Source organism: Hevea brasiliensis, chromosome 11, assembly GCF_030052815.1.
Source record: "Hevea brasiliensis isolate MT/VB/25A 57/8 chromosome 11, ASM3005281v1, whole genome shotgun sequence".
NCBI classification, from domain to species: Eukaryota; Viridiplantae; Streptophyta; class Magnoliopsida; order Malpighiales; family Euphorbiaceae; genus Hevea; species Hevea brasiliensis.
Window position 1 is genome coordinate 2,995,902 of NC_079503.1, and position 17,128 is coordinate 3,013,029.

General features: G+C 37.3%; 2 protein-coding genes across 3 annotated transcripts; both read right to left on the reverse strand.

The window, feature by feature from the left end:
• Positions 1–610: 610 nt before the first annotated feature.
• LOC110661072 (putative E3 ubiquitin-protein ligase LIN-1) lies at positions 611–8,086 on the reverse strand. 2 transcript variants are annotated; one of them, XM_058129669.1, is made up of 15 exons: positions 7,127–8,086; positions 5,812–6,045; positions 5,634–5,719; positions 4,392–5,549; positions 4,139–4,283; positions 3,707–3,964; positions 3,240–3,546; positions 2,989–3,113; positions 2,779–2,895; positions 2,269–2,400; positions 1,767–1,889; positions 1,516–1,626; positions 1,260–1,406; positions 910–1,155; positions 611–806 (listed from the first exon to the last, which is right to left on the reverse strand). In XM_058129669.1, exons 1-15 carry the CDS (start codon positions 7,934–7,936, stop codon positions 789–791), a joined length of 4,017 nt encoding a protein of 1,338 aa, XP_057985652.1. In that variant the 5' UTR covers positions 7,937–8,086; the 3' UTR covers positions 611–788. The 2 variants fall into 2 exon arrangements, with proteins under 2 accessions (XP_057985652.1, XP_021675291.2); XM_021819599.2 differs by lacking the exon at positions 7,127–8,086 and adding an exon at positions 6,482–6,570.
• A 285-nt stretch (positions 8,087–8,371) lies between these two features.
• Positions 8,372–10,460, reverse strand: LOC110661075 (bark storage protein A). Its single transcript, XM_021819603.2, has 5 exons — positions 10,189–10,460; positions 9,497–9,564; positions 9,257–9,412; positions 8,915–9,172; positions 8,372–8,835 (listed from the first exon to the last, which is right to left on the reverse strand). The coding sequence occupies exons 1-5, from the start codon at positions 10,415–10,417 to the stop codon at positions 8,497–8,499; spliced, it is 1,050 nt and encodes a 349-aa protein (XP_021675295.1). The 5' UTR covers positions 10,418–10,460; the 3' UTR covers positions 8,372–8,496.
• Positions 10,461–17,128: the final 6,668 nt, after the last annotated feature.

Genomic DNA, 17,128 nt, shown 5'->3' on the forward strand with positions numbered 1-17,128 from the left:
GTGGAGGGTGAGCTGAGCTCCCCACTTGATATATATTGTGTTTACAGGTCGGGTGAGTCAAAAACTCTCCGTTGAAAGATTCATTTTATGGCCGGACTCTGTCCAGTTGAATTCTTGAAATTGGGCCCAAATGGGTCTTAGAGTTGAGTTAATGAATAGTTAGGCTTACTACGGGCCTCGAAAGCTTTAGGCTGGCCCAGGTACTAGTACCGGTCCGGCCCATAGGTTGGGTCGTGACATATATAGATAATTAAAGGCACCATTTATTGGTAAATACTCTTGAAAGTTGACAATCACGGTTCAATTTAGAATTGAACTCAAATTAAAATTGATAAAAATTGAATCGATTAAAATTAGACTTAAATGGGCCGAATCAATAATTTTTCATTTTTTTAAATGTAATTTACTGTTAAATTTGATTACAACCAAACCAAACTAAACCTAAATTGGGAAATCCTTAGATCCAATCCCAATCCTCCGGCTTGAAATTGAAATTATATATTGGTTAAGTTCTGAAACTGTTCTAAAATTTTATTGCGTTATTATTATTATTATAAGAAATTTCTCAGTTTCTGTACAATTCTACAAAAATTCCGTGGTCTGCATCAAGTGGTTAAAAAAGAAAGAATATTATTTTAATTTTAAGTTTCAGCTATATACATTTCAAGAATAAATCTGAAATGAAGTTGGTTATTTGAAGGGTGCAAAATGAATTTCAATTCAAATAATTAAGCACTCATGTGCTCTAAAGAAATTATGTCAAGAAAAATTTACAGCATCCTCCATTTCTAGCTCAATCCCCAAGCCTGCAACCCAAATAAAGGTTGAAATTATTATGCATGTTTATCAAAGAATTGCTTGGTAGTATAAGCAGAAACATTCAAGAAAAAATGGAGATTTTTCTTTTACCTGAATCCGGCCGTCTGAAGTTCCAATTACCAACACTTCTTCATTACCATCAAGGGCTATGCAAAGGACCCTACCATCTGTGCCGGTTTGCAGAGTTTCGATTCTGTTTTGCTTTTTCTGATCCCAAATTTCCACTGTTCCTCCTTTGGATCCTAAATAAATGAGCTCTGAGCTTATTGCCATAGCCCTTACTTCCAATGTAGTTGGAACTGAGCCTACTAGACCATAAGTTGAAGCACTCCAAATCTTCGCCAGACAAAACAAAATTAGATATTGTTAGCTGCCAGTAATAAAATAGAAGAGAAATTTCCAACAAGAGATGGCATTTGAGTTAGTCTCTTAAGATACACCTTCACAGCTGCTCCATCTAACGCTGAGCTTGCTGAATATATCAGTCCATCGCGAACATGCAGAGCATGTATGGGATTTGCTTTTCCTAGTAATTTTCTTGATCCATTTTGAATGGTTACAGATGTTACTGTTGCCAAATCAATTTCCTGTAGAACATAAAGAGCTTTTAGTCAGAACTTCAACGGAAAGCAAAGTTGGAAAGCTAGTTTGCAGCAGCTGAGTGCAGTTCATGTATTGCTGAGGGAAACATGATACCTGAATACTACTATCATGACATCCACAGTATAGTTTCCCTTGTACCAGAGATAAACACTTGACATATTTATTCGAATTCAACAATTTGAATCCTCCATTCCATGAGTGAACCTGAGGGGAAATAGAAGCCAGGCTTCAGTTAAACATGTATGCAAATCCTTTTAGACGCACACAGTTTTTTCCTGGGCATATTAACCATATGCAAATAAAAATACCCAGCAAAAGTAAAGATGGATGAGCTTATATGGTACCTTGACTCCGGCTCCTTGTGGAATGAAGCAGGAAATGCTATTTGCCACCACTAGATTATGAACCTGGTCCTTCATATCATGTACTTGTACACAATGCAGTGCTTCATTGCCAATGGACCAAACCTATTCATCACAATTCAAAATCTCCATTGAATATGTTGAAATAACTTTGGTACGGATTGAATCAACTTAGAAACTTAATGATCACTACTAAGAAGGGGACCGAAAATCTATATGATGAGCTAATTTTGGAAGCAACTCGAAGAATAGAGCTACTGTTGAAATATCTGTTGATGACTTCTAGCAAATGTAGGGAAAATAATATTAGTGATTTTGGTAGTGAATATACGCCAAGTGCTTGCCCCCTCTCTAGCAAGCTTCCTTTGAAAGCTAGCAGTTTTACAGGGCTTTGGAGTTGCTATACTTTCTGGATTGATTTTTTTTTTTTATATATATATATTTTATTCAATCATCCAGAATTGAAAGAGTTGTAAGAGCATACCCTTGCAGTTCTATCAAGTGAACCACTATATAATCTATCTCCGGAATGTAAAACTACCAAGCTGGTGACTGCCTTGGTATGTTCTCGAATTTCTTGGATGAGTTGAAGAATGCTGCCTCTGCCAGTCCAAACCTTCAGAAGCGGAACAAAGAATGTCAATAAACTCAAATTTCCCTAAATTTCATTTAATGCAGTTTGATAAACATTTTCTGCTTAGAGTTAATGTTAAGGTACTGACTTTGGTTAACCACTGCAGACCTCTTATGAAAAAATTTTCTGCTAAGAAGTAAGAAACACTATTTTGATAGACATTCATAACCAGCAAAAATTGAATCTGGAGAACAAAAATTAAGAATTCTAAAGAACCTATGGATGCCTGTATAATACTAACTATTTCACGTACATATAATTACCATAAATACTGGCTTACAACTTCATAAATTTGTAATACCATGGCTCATATCTTATCGATGGACTTGAAGGAAAATAAGGCTGATGGGTAGAAATTACCTTTATAGTTCCATCAGAATGGCCAGAAAATATCTTGTCTTTGAAACAAGTGATAGAAAGCACTTCTCCATTATCACTGCAATCTACTTGAGTTAATTCTTCATGATTCCAGAATTCCTGTTGTCCAACAAGCAAATGGTTTTTCTTGGTGGATGAATATGTATTAGAAAAATTGATAGTTGCATTAAATTTCTGGATTAACAAACTTACAGCACTGGATTCATGCCCCTCGGAGAGAACTTTCAGAACTTCAAGTGCCAAGGGAGAGGATTTCTTAAGCTCTCTGAGACCTTTCTTAATATCCTTCACGTAGGAAGTGAGGTCCCGCAGCCCCTCTAGAATTCACAATGTCAAAGATGTAAGCTTGCAAAGTAATCAAAGGGTTCAATGTGGCTTGAATGCTGGTACCTCAGACACTCTTTTAAAGTCAAACAATGTTTGTTGCAGAGATTGCCACCTACCAGGGTCATTTATGAAGCTTTTTAGAGCAAGCAATGAAAGGACTCTGTCTTCAGTGTCCTTTGCAGACTTAAAAATTGTAACAAAGCGCTTGAGCAGGCAAACTCGGGCTGCTCCTCGTATCCCTGTGTCAGGAAGAACACCAAGCATGTATACTAGCCATGTTGCTGACACAAAGCACGCTGAGCATAACTCTGCGTTTCTGCTCTTCAATCCGTCTGCTAAAGCCTCAAAGACTAAACCAAACTCATGGCTTACTAGAGCGAAGGCCATTTTTCTTTCCCACTCTTCAGCCGCCCTCTCTTCTTCCTGTAGATGTCAATAGAAGCAGTAAAATAACAACCATGGGAAGAATACAATAAAAGAAACAAAAGCATAACTCAGCAGAGAAGAACTAAGCACAACAATAGCAATGATTAGCAATTTCATAAATTTACAGATGTTATTTAGTGATTTTAAAGAAGCTGACCAATGTTTCTTCAATTTCTCCAGACAAGTTGCCAAGCTGCTCCATGCGCATAAGATATCTGTAACTTTTGCTATGTCCAGCACGTTTAAGAAGAAAAGCTCGACCAAGAGACTTTCCCGAGGCAGTAAACCTTCCTTGCAAAGACATAATTGTATGTGCTGCAGCTATTTGAGCAACAGGAAATTCATACTTTCCCAGGCATGAAATAAGATTATCTATTGCCTCTTCTCGGTATATGCTCATCTTTCTTGGCTCAACCTACCAACCAATACATTAGTAATTATCTGACATGGCACAGTAGAAGGAGGCTGTAGGCCTTTTACTTTCAAGTTTTGGGAGCAATATAATCATCCAGTGCAAGCATCAATGATACAATCTTCTTTGATCATAGTTTCACAATATTTATCTGTGAAAGGGGAGAGAGAGACACACCAGAAGATCAAGTTGGAGTAAGAGACCAGCAACAACAGGACATTGATCTTGAAGAGCTGTCTGTAAATAATTAAGAAGGCTGTGCATTGTGCTAAAAGCACCTTCATCCTTAATAATGTGGAGAACTTGCTCATTGAATGTCCTCCTAGAGAAAATCAGACGACAAAATTTACCCTTGCTGGCATAAATTCAAGATTCATCAAGCAAGATTGAAAGATTATACATATCAGACTTGAACTTGAGACAAAATTACCTGTTTAATTTGACCAATTCAGAGAAGAAGTGAACTATCTCAAACCTTTCTCCATCACTTGCACTCATGAAGGTCTCTAAAACTGGACCCAGCTCAGCTTTATCAGCGATCGTGTTTCTACATTTCCCATCTTCCTGCATGCATCTTAATAAGATCCCCACTGCTGCAATCCGCTCCTCTGCCCAATCAGCTTCCAAGCTGCCAGCAATACTTTCAATCACTTTGGTTGAAACAATAGCATTGACAATTGAAAAAACAGTGCTTTCTTCACTGCCACAAAGGATTTGTCCCAGTAGAAGCACAGAAGCTGTTTTTGGCTTCAAACGCATTTTAATCACATCCTCTTTCTTCTTAATGACTGTTAAGAGAGATTCCACCATGTCCATCTCCAGTAAGCTCATGGTAGACGGTCTTAAAAGATATATCAACACAACAGCTTCTAATAAGCCCTTCTTGAAAAGAGCCACGATGCATTCCACATCAGATTCAACTCGTGTAAGTGTCTGGATCACACCTTTGTCTCTTGACCCTAATTCAGACAGGAGAAAAATAGTTGCTTTCAGCACCTGTGGATCGATTGAATTGAAAAGGATCTCTACAAATCCATTAATAACAGGAGGTTTTGAAAGCATGCTTTGAACATCAGGGTCCATATTGGCCTCTTGCCAGAATTGCTCTATTCGAAGGACAGCCATTTCAGACTCATTCAAAATTTCTGACATACAAAGATTGGTAATGGCGTGTCGTAGCTCACTCATGGTACTATCAATGGTGGCTTGGCTAATGACACTATTAGGAGAAGTAATTGGAGGCATTATTGTTGACTTAAAGCTCGGTTCAGTCTTCTGATGTGGAGCTTCAGATTGGTTTGATATGAAATTAGGATTCTGTTCCTGCCAACTTGCAACAAGCCTTTTGAGCACATAGTTTGTCTTAGGCAGTTGGGTGCTATGCAACTTCTGGCGAGTAATTGGGCATGTTGAATTTCCTCTATCAAGCCATTCTTGAATTGCCTTTCGTTCATATGTCTGCCCTGTCTCAAGAGTTACTGGATCATCAAACAGATGGCTTGTTATGGGACAGACGAAGTCCTTTGGAGGTGTATGTTTTCCCGCACCCGGAGGGTTAACTGTATCTCCCATTACATGATCTGGAGAACTAATGGTGACAGAAAGAATTCAAAGATGAGAAAACTGCACTCGACAATGTAATGACGATGGGGTTACTTTCAATAATACATACCTACTGGAATCTGATATAATGGGCTGCTTTTTTTTTTGGGTTTGGCTTTGTCGAGGTTCAAACAATGTCAATTTTGTGTTGTTTCCCTACAAGACAGTGCACAACATTTATAACTAAAACAACTGCATAGGTAAATCCGTCCAGAGTTGATAACTATGTTCTTGTAAGCACCGATTACCTGAAATTCGGCTTCAGATTCCGAAGAGGAAGAATTAATCATATTGTCGTCCAAAGAAGACCCAATTTCAGAATCTGAATTTAAAGTCGGCGATGTTGTCAATGTCCAAGATTTAGAATTTTTGAGGGCTTTCACAGAGACTTTTTGAGGAAATGATGATAAAGGAGACTTGGATCTGCTGCTGCCACTGAAACTGCAGAACTCAGTGGATCCTTCTCCTTCAGCCCATATTGGCTGCAAGAAAAAATGAAGAATTAAGAAAAAATGAAGAATTAGTCTTCTAGACGCTAAGAAAACAAAAGTGGAGTTGGAATTATCGAACAAAAAAAAACTCCTGTTTGACTCTTTGACAAACAAGTTTCACGAGATCAGAACACTAATCATCCAATCATTTTAATGAACCTCTGTCTGCAAGTCCTCGAGTGGCTGAAAGTATCCAATTAACAAGCATTTGCAAAGGAAAATGTTCAGAAAGTGAAGAACAGATGCAATTCTTGCTTAAGACAATACATAGAAAGTGAAGAAAATACAGAAAAACATTTGAGGAAATGAATTTTTATGTACAGTGCGGTAATTGCATTGGTTTAAAGATTTTTTTTTTTTTAATCTTTTTCGAAGAAGAATGCATTGGCTTAAAGATAATTACAAAGATTTCCTACTTAATTCATACATTTGGATTTTTCATCAAGTTGGCCTCCTGATATCATTATCATTAGCACAGAATATGCACATTTCATATGTGAGAACATAAGAATTTAACTATTGATAGGTGTATGCATTGCAACCTATTTTTTTAGCAGAAAAATACAAGAAAGTGTCCCCAAGTCAAAATAGGACAAAAGGGACCAATTCAAAGAGGCCAAAAGGGTTTTTCTTTCTTTGTCTATGGTTGAGTGTTGACATATTCAAAACAAAATCCCCTTAAGTTGATTTGGAAAACAATGAGAATTAATCAATTACATAAAAAAAAATATATTCCAGTATTATGCATGTGAAATCTAAAGGGAGTTAAATTGCACTTGATGGGATCTCAGCAAGGACAAGAAGAACAGCACAAAAGTTGAGACAAATCTTGAAAAAAAAAAAAAAAGAAAAAAAAGATTCAGCAAAAGCAAAATGAAGAAAAGAATGAACTTAAAAGAATTATGCAAAGAAATTCTACAAGTCCAATTCCAAGTAGAAGTAGCTTTACTATTATCTGACATGAAAGCTAAAGCAATTGCAGCTTTCAAATTAAGCAAGTGAATTTTCGAAAGAATATAAAGAAGAAGAAATTAATCAAGAGGAAACAAAAATGGGGAAAATTCAGCATTACATTATACCGTCCATTCTTGAATTCCACTTCCTCTGTTTTCATCCTTTTATCTTCGCTGCTGCCATCCAATTTATCAACCTTTCCCACCTCCTTGAAGATTACCGATGGTGGTGTAATTGTTCTATTTTCATCACTATTCTCTAAAACCTGCTTAAAGAATTTAGCAAAAATTCTGCAATTCTCATCAAGAACCTCCTCATAACTTCTTTCTAGCTCCTTCAACTCCATAGCTTGTCCTCCACTCATTTTCGACAACACCTTGGAGGTAGGAAGAACCACTGACACATCACACATCGAATTTTCGTCGCTGTCATAGCCCGTGTTCATTGAGAAAGAAGAAGAAATACTTGATCGTTGCTCATTAAACAACTGAAGAACGGGTAAAAGATGGACCAAAAACAGCTCTTCGAAAAGGACTGGAGCAATCTCTGACCGTGCCAATGAAGGGTCTAAATAGAAGATGTTAAGGAGACTAAGGGCGGCATTGGTGGCTTGCTGGGTGAGGGTGTAAATCAGGGAGAGAAGGAAGGAAGAGAAGGTGGTTTCAGGGTAAGAAAGGAGGAGCCTTTCGGCGAGGCGGAGAGAGGAGGATCGGCTAAAAGGGTTTGTGGCAGAAATGGCTTTTTCAAGAGTTTCTGAGGCAAGGTTAAGGGGTTTGAGATTGGTAGTTTGGTTGGAAGATGAAGTTCTGCTGCGGAGGGTAGAGAAAAGATGGTGGCGGAGCTCAGGTTGGGAGAGGGATTCAGAGAGGAATGCGGTGGTCTGATGGAGAATTTGGGATGCTGTAGTGGTGGCGACGTTAGTTGTCATGGCGGCGGCGGTTGTTTTAGTGGAGCAGGAGGAGGAGGAGGATTTGAGTTTGGGTTTATGGGGTGGAGCTGTGGAGGAAAGAAGTGGAGCCGAAATTAACGGGCGTTCCTGATTTTATTTTATTTTTTAATTCCAGCAACGACCCAGAAATGGATACTATTGGCAGTTTAAGTTAGCTTTGAATTTTGGCGGCAAAGGTGGACTGAAGTTTAGGAAGAAAGCCAAAAACTGGGTCCCTGCTGCCGCCCTGGCCGGCCTTGACTCCATCCGGCCCTATGCGCTTTGCATTTCTAGCCATTGGAGATCAGAGTATTGCTTCTTCCATTTGTCATTGAATTTTCCATCATATCACGCTGCAATTCTTAGTGGGCCACACTTTTGATTAATATGCTAATCCAACCCCTTTTTATCATTTTATTCTTATTAAAATTTGAATTCGAATCTAATTACTTGTATGACAAATTCATATAATTTGATTTGGTATTACAAGTTGCTTACAGATAATATTAAAATATCAAATGAAGAATCGAGTACAAAGTGTTGTATGATGAGATAAGCAATTAAGCAAACAACAAGGAAATGAATTTAAGTAAAGCATCGACAGCATTTTGAGCAGCCAAGGAGGAAAAGATGTCAGCTTCATTGGAAAGAGCAGAACCCCCACCTGCTAAATCTGACAAAGCTCTGATAGCAATGAAAGGCTTCTGCTGCTGGTTACACACTAGGGCTACTGCTGCACTCTCCATGTCAATTGGAGTTGCATTGAATTTGGAGTTGAGGAACCCTCTATAGGCACCGTTGTCCACGAAAACATTAGCACTAATACCCCTTTTGACTCTCACCACCATAGGTGTTCTTGGTAAGCAAGTCGAATTCACGCATCCCCTTAACTTCAAATCCTGTAGAATGCAGAACCAAGCTTTTAGAGATCGGTGTGGAAACGAAATCAGTAAAGGAAGGTAGTAGAAGCTCAAGTACCTGAACTTTCTTTGCAACTTGGAAGTAATGCTTGTCTACAGGAACCCAATAGGCGTGCTGCCTAACTTCAGGAATTCCATTTACTGGAAAAGTCTCTTCTGGTTGGAACCAGACTCTGTTTAAAAGGTTTTCGACTGATTTCCCATTTTTTGCATGAGTTTTGTTGTTGTAATCAGAAAATTCAAGAAAACCAAATTTCCTGGTGTAGTCTCCATTAGATTCTAAGGGGAGTTCGTCATTAGACCCGTCTCCATACCTCTGCTTATGTTGGAAGCCAGAGACAAGATCAGAAGTTGTCCATTTGAGAACAGTTAAGTAGAATCAAGAAAATAATCTCTTTACCTGCCAACTCCAGAGGCCAGTGTGAGCCCAGTATTGAGGGATAGTTACATCTCCAATTTGGAGTGAAGGATTTGCATTTCCTGCAATTCCATAGTGGACAACACCACTCACCTTGAACAGACTTAGCAGTAATTGTGTGGTTACACCTGCATTTAACTATTTGAGAACTCTAATTAATTTAAACTGCAATTATAAAACAGCAAAGTAGAATTGAAAAGAAGTAGATGGAAACACTCATACCATGCTTAATCCAGTCATGACAATTATCACCTTCACAGTTTCCACTTCTCCAATCCTAAATCTTCTCCCTGTGTGTGAATCAAAATGAAAGAAACTGAGCAAGAAAGGTTCTCATAGACCCACAAATTTCTTTAATCAGCATAGATGAAATATGTAAAAACTCTATGAAAACATACAGATAGAGGGTGTGTTTGGAAAGTCAAAAATGAAAAAAAAAATTAATTTAATTGAATTATTTTCTAATTGAATTCTTTTCTATAAATTCTAATATCCAAAGCACCCCTATAGTTATATTTATTTATTTATTTTTATAAATAATGGCAAAATATGAAAATAAATACAATCATTTTATTTACTAATTATTTCAAACACATGATTTTTCTTATAAACTCGTTAGAATTAAATTCTTTTAGGCCATGTTTGGATACTAACATTTGAAATAAAGGGATTTGGATTTAATTTTAGTATAAATTATTATAAATTGTAGATTTTAAATAACAATATTTTCCTTCTTAGTAACTCTTTAGAGTTAATTTGACATGCTCTCCCCATTTATAAGCATAATACATATTCATTACTCTAATCAATTGAACAAAATATATATTTTTATCAAATTCAAATCTCATATTTCAAATTCCCCGATCTAAACACAATCTTTATAGAATCATGAGAAAAGCCATAAGAAAATTTACCTGAGAAGTCCAAGTAAGGAAGCTCAGTATCAGCCATAAAACTTGGGGACTGGAGAAGTGGGTTCATCTCAAAGGCATTTGGCACTACAATACCTAAGTATGGACCCTCCTCATTTACTCTACCAATCTTTGTCATGGTAACTTGAGAAACTTCACCATAAGCTCTACTACAGCCACCAATTCCCACCACCAAAGCCACAAGAAGTCCCAGGAACAACTCCCTCCCCATTTTCTTTCTTTCTGCAACCAAAAAAATATTTCAAGAGAGATATTTTAGGCAGGCAAGAGATATAAGACACGTGATAAAGAAAACTGTTGAGATTGAAGGTGGTAGTCAACAATTAGCACGCGGTGTAGGAGGAATAGAAAAGTCAGAACGTGGAATTTTTATGAGGATACCAATCTTGGTGCCGGTCAAATGCTGGGATAAGCTGCAAGGAATATCACATGGGATTGGTTATTAGAACCAAGGAATCGTACATGCATGATTATGAGAGGTTTCACAATTGCCACCATGAACGCAAGATACTGCGGCTGACTTTTTTTTTAAAAAAAAATTCATTTCTCTTTATGATTCTAACTTAAAGCCATATCTCACGATCTAGAAAAACACTTTAATGATGATATAATTATCTATTTTTTATAGGTAAATCGTGATTTGGTACTTGTGGATTATTAATATTTAATTTGTTTTAACTTAAAAAATGAGTTGCATATTTGGTACTTTAATTGTTTTTTTATCCAATTGGTTTAATTATCATTTTTTTTTTCCTGCTTGGATTTGATTAGTTTAGTCAAAATATCAAATTAATCCAAAAGAATCATTTCTCTACGTTCCCTATGATAGAACATGGTTTTGTTACTCTATATATTATAAAATCTCTAAATTATCTCCTATTTTGCATCCTCTCCCTCCCCCACACCCTCTCTCTCTCTCTCTCTCTCTCTCTCTCTCCCTGCTTCAAAGTCTCATCTAGATCCAACATGCTGGTTTTGGTTCATTAGGGCTATGAACTTGAACTAGCCCGTAAAATCCTTCAAGGTTCTTGTTTCAGCTCAGGTTCAAAAATTAATTCCAGCTCAATCCAGTTTTCATCAAATTCAACATTTTATGCTTTTTTTTTCTTTCAAATTTATTTTAAATGAAAATTTTTAATTTGACTAGAAATCAAACCAACCAATTCCATTCCAGTTTAGTTAAGGTTCAAGTTAACCATGAGTTTGATTGATTCCAGTCCAATTTAAATCAGTCTGGTTCTAGTTGTAACCCAACCCTTGGCAAGGTCTAGCCTCACCCCTCCCATCCCACTTTGCCTCTTACTTTGACCAATGCCTAGCCCTTTTTCTCTTCACTTCAAAGTCTTTCTCCTTTATCTCCTCTAATCGGCCTTTACTCTCAATCTCAAGAATTAGGTTAGGTGCTCTGTTAAATGCGACCCATCTCTATTACAACACTACAAGTCACTCTTAGTCCTCTTGTTGGCATTTACTCTCATAGCCAGTTGCCACCGTCATCTGACCAATCGACAACCACTACTTCAAACCTTTAATGCCTCTCCCTCACTCAGTTTTTTCTCATTGACGATATTGTCATCTCTCTCCCTTTTGACGAAATCAATATGTTGTAACTGTCTCATCCTCCACATCTCCCCCTCAACGAAATTGTTTTGCTCTTGCTGTTTCTAGCTTCTTATTTGGCATTTGGTTAGGTACCTTTTTTTTTTTCAAAGGTAAATCAAACTTCATTTAGTAATAGGTTCAATACATCAAAGGCCTAGAAGGGCAAACCAATAGATAATCACAGCCTAGTTACCTAAACCCAATACAAAACCCAAAACCCAAAAAAAAAAAAGAAGCCCTAGGTAGCATGTAGCAAGCGATGTCTTCGTCACAACACCTTAGCAAGCTGCGTTGCCAGCGTTGATTCCTCATGGATGGAGGACTCTGGGAACAAATGCAAGGAAACTCCTAGCAGCAACCATTAAAGAGCAGCATGAAATAGGAAAAACACAAAGGATCCTTAAGCCCAAGGCACCACAAACCATAAGTAGTGGGCTGTTGATAAATAGTGTCACGACCCGATCCCATGGACTGGACCAGCACTAGGACATAGGCCGGCATAAAGCTTCCAAGGCTCATAATAAGCCTTACTGTTCCCAAACCCATGACCAGGCCCACAATTTAAGCCCAACGTGCATATAAAATAATTTAAATTAAACTATTATAATTTAAATTAAGTACAATTTCTATAGCTATCTAAAGCTAATGCATCATAAAGAGTAGAATGCAATACCTTCATAGTTTTCATACAAATCGCATTATAACATCAAAAAGGTAAATTTAGAGCACTCACGCACCCATATAATATTAAAACAGTGCATATATGAGAGTTGATTCCCTATACATCTCTTTTAATCTAACCTCTGTCAGCGAGTGTCTCTCAAGCCAGACTTTGGCTTGATAAATAAAATGCGGGGGCCAGCAAGATCATCTCGAGCCGTGCCTACCCCGACTTATCTATAAAGGACCGAGTCCCAGCGAGTGTCTCTCAAGCCGCGTCTACCCATCCTATCCATATCTAATACCACACACCACACGCATGCCAACGCACGCACACTACTCCAAATTACCATAAACAACATCCATGGCACTTCATCAATTAAGAATGCAATATAAAACATGCTTAGTGTTTAACTACATAAATACATATTTATAAGTGATGCATGGGCATGCCTGAACATATAATAATATTGAAATTAAAATTAAAATTAATATTTTACTCACATTACACCAGAGATGACTATAGAGGTTGAGTGAAGGAAGATAGTTAACCCTGATCACCTAAATAATTTTATTGTAAATTTATTAGTGCTAATTCAATTAAAAATAAATTTAAAGAGGTAAACACTTCCTAATTTATGTCAAAAAATCGATAGAGTTTTTCCTATACCTAGGATATACCCAACCTACAAAATAGTTCAAATAATACTTCTAAACTCAACCCATATTTCATCATCATTATATGGCCCCTCCTGGGCCTTCCAAACTAGGCAATAATTACAACATCAGATAATTAAATTATAAGACTTCAAAACTAATATTTTTCAAAAACTATCCAAATTAACTTTCAATATTCTATAAACTTGCCCCGCGGTCCTTAACAATATTATAAGGCTATTACCAAAAGAATCATAATTTTCTGATCATTCACGAATATTTTATAAAATTTATTCTAACTCAGTACAAGGCAAAAATTGAGCAATGTAGAGTTTGGATTTACCTATGTCAAACCTGACACCTGAAACGCGTCCAGAACATCTGAAAATGCTAAGATTAACTATAATATCGATCACATTCTGAGACAGGCCGTCAGGCAGTCAGATCTAGCTGAAAATGTGGTCCCGGCGCTGGTGAGCTATACTCGATCCGATTGCGCCTAAATTAATTCCAAATTTTGTTAATAATTATCTTAAAATTATTTTTAAATTTTGGGAATAGAAAAAGTTCGAAAATCTCACCAAGCAATCTAGACCGTCCGATTATCGCCTTTTTCAAACGGTGTCCAATCGGAGCGGGACCGGTCTTATCTCAAAGATTTTGCTGTCCTGAGTCTATCAGTGGTCTCGAATTTTTTATCCGACGGTAGGATGGCCGGGAAAATGGCCGGAAAGCCAATGCCACTACTTTCTCTCTCCTCTGTCTCTCTCTTCGTTTCTCGCCGGAAACTTCATCATTCCAAGCATGGCTGGTTGGGAAAATGGAGCTAGGTTCGTGGGGTGTTGATGGCAGCTTGGATCGCCGACATTGGTGGCCGGAATCGGCCGGAAAATGGCCTGAGTTTCTCTCTCTCTCTCTCTCTCTCTCTCTCTCTCTCTCTCTCTCTCTCTCTCTCTCTTCTTTTCCTTCCCTTTCTTCTCTCTCTCTCTTCCTCCCTGCCGCCTGCTGCCACTGCCTGACGTTGTCCTGAGGTGGGGAGTCCCACCAGTGTCTTCCCGGCACTAGTGCTGGCTCTGAAAGGGAGAAAGTGAGGGGGAGAATGGTGGTGGCAGGGGAGAAAGAGAGAGGGAGAGAGAGAGAAAAAAATCATTTTTTTTTTAAAAATTGCTGCAATAGCAGCAATTGATAGTGGGTGTAGCCCACTGCTACATGCCACTGTCACCTCCCAATTCCTTTTTTTTTTTTTTTGGTTATTATAATCTTCCCTCCCTTAAGAAAAAATCATCCTCAAATTTTCGAATAAACTGGGGATAAAGAAAAGAAGGACATTGGGATAAATGCGGGCATTTACTCCTCCAGCTATGCAGAGATGGTAGAAACATTTTATTCTTCAAACTCTTTGTATACTATAGATCACATTCCTCTACTCTCTGATTTTTACTGTAGTGTCCTAGCTATCATCATCTCTAACTAGAGATGCTCTTATCTCTTAACTATTCATTAACCATTTTTTCTAACATCTCAAGTATTTACTATACCTCTCTCTACTTGACTTGATGTTTCATAACTTTAATCAACCTTGGTGCTTACTCCTCTTTCAATGCGCCCCAACATGTCTCTTAATGGCTTTAGTCTTCACTACTTCGTTTCAACAATTTATGCTTTCCAAGGACATGACATATGTTCCTTATCCTATAATGCTCTATAAGGAGCTTCTTGTAGCACCTACCATATGCATCTTGTTGGAAATCTTTACGTGTCCTATGACCTCAATGGTTAACACCTATGCATCTTCTCACTCCCATGATACTTTGAATTGCCAATCTCCTTTGTGTCATTACTAAGTTCCTTAGACCAACTCCTATCCATCTTATGCAACTATTCATGTAGAGTACCATTGAAATGCCAAGTGTACCTACACCAGCTATGCTTCGTCTACACTCTGATATGGTATCCTGCAGCCCTAGCTTTTGTTCCCCTTTATTACCAATCTCTGTAGTATAAGGATGTGACTCATATAGTCTATTTTACAATGTCTCATGAACACACTTCTAAAACAACTACTTTTGCATGCACCTGACCTAAGATCATCGCTAATTCTATTGGCCATTGAAGCTTTAGTAAGACTTTCTCTATACTAAAGCACCTATACTTCTTATTTCCATGATATTGTGAACTTCATGCTTACTGCATACCACTAACCAGGTCTTTGTATCAGCTCCTGCTTAACTCCTGTAACCAGTTGTATAGAGCTCTATCCAAATGTTGAACATCCATATTCTATCTATTAATATTAGAAAGCAGACTAGGTCTCTTCTCTAACCTAACAAAAGTCTATGTATTCTTGTGTTACCCAGTCAAAACGACTTATCACATCCTACCATCTTTTTTTTTTTTCGAAAAGGGAGTTCCTTACTTTCTGCTTGAAACTTCTTATTATTTGAGGTATTTTCCTGAAACATCGGTACTTAGATCGAGGCTCCACTACTCCCTTAACCTGCCATTTTACCATAACTTGCCCTAGACATTCTTTAGTGTCCCTCTCATACTATTCCTCTCTGTCTTTCCTTGCCTTGTGCCTTTCCCTTGATGATATTCATCCCATTAGCATTAACTGTACTCTTTTTACTTTTTAATCTTAACTTGATTGCTAACTCCATTACTTCTAGAATTTTAACTCTACAATTTGTTCCCACCAGGACATTCACCATATATGATTCTCCATGTACCTCCTTTCTAACATGACTATTAAAATAATATTATTCCCTATAATCCTTAAGCCTATAGGTTCTACCTGCACTGACGAGGTACTGGTAAATGCGTGTTCTACCACAATTTCTAACTAGATATTCAGTTTATTCTCCTTGATATAGCCACATCTATTGCTTACAATTTTTCAAACTTCAGCCTCAAATTCACCCATCAATAGCAATTTCATCCACTGAAACTCATTCATAAATAGTAATTCCTCCAGCTTATAGTTCATAAGGATTGTAAGCCCTTGTATCTAACTCTATTTAACTCCTGTCACTACTCTGATCTTCCTTTCATACTTAACATTAAGTATGCACTTACCGTCATTCTCATACCAGGAGATTGTGTATGAATTGGTGCCTACCAAACTCTCAAATAACTAGGTCTCCTTGACTCAGTCTTTGTTCCTTATATATCCTCTAGAACCAAAAGCACGAGCTAAACTTAAAAAGAAAGAAAAATATCCTCTTACAGTCAACTACGCATCCTCTTACAGTCAACTACACCCGATTGTCTATATAATAACATTTAACCTATGTTTCTTGGTCTTTCTCTTCAAACTCCATCATCTCGTAGCACAATTGTGATCTACCTATAAGGTATCATTCGCATAAACCCTTTACCATACCATTGTCCTTTCTGACATAATATTTTATAATTTATTAACTTTACTTATACTCGATCTATGATTCATACCTATCATCATTTATATTGTACCCTCAACTTTTGTTGAATCCTAAAAGATTTCTCTCACTAATAAATTCTTCCAGCACTAATTGCACCTTTACCTATGGTCATTAATTTGATCCTTGAACTTTTTAGTGATTTATAACTACCTATACTTGTCACTTTTCATTCTACCCCTACTATTGTTCTGTCATTATTGCTTTACTGCAAAGTGATTCTGTTGATCACACTAAAAACGTTCACCTGACATTCATAACAAACCTCTAACTACCTTCTCACTATCTCAAAAGTCTAACCTAAAGCCTATGTGTCATTATCTATAATTCTTTCCTCTCATCATACCTATTTGATTCATTAGATTGACTTTATTCAACTTACTACTTACTAACTTTTTTTCTCTACCTGATTAGATAATTCATAATACCATTGCATACCTTCTAGCTTTTGCTCACTATTATTGTATTACTTGCCTAATCTTCTTGTTACTGTTAACAAGTTAAAGAAATCTTGCTCCGTTGCTATCCACTTCACTTTAGGAATAGGGAATAGATAGAGTATGATC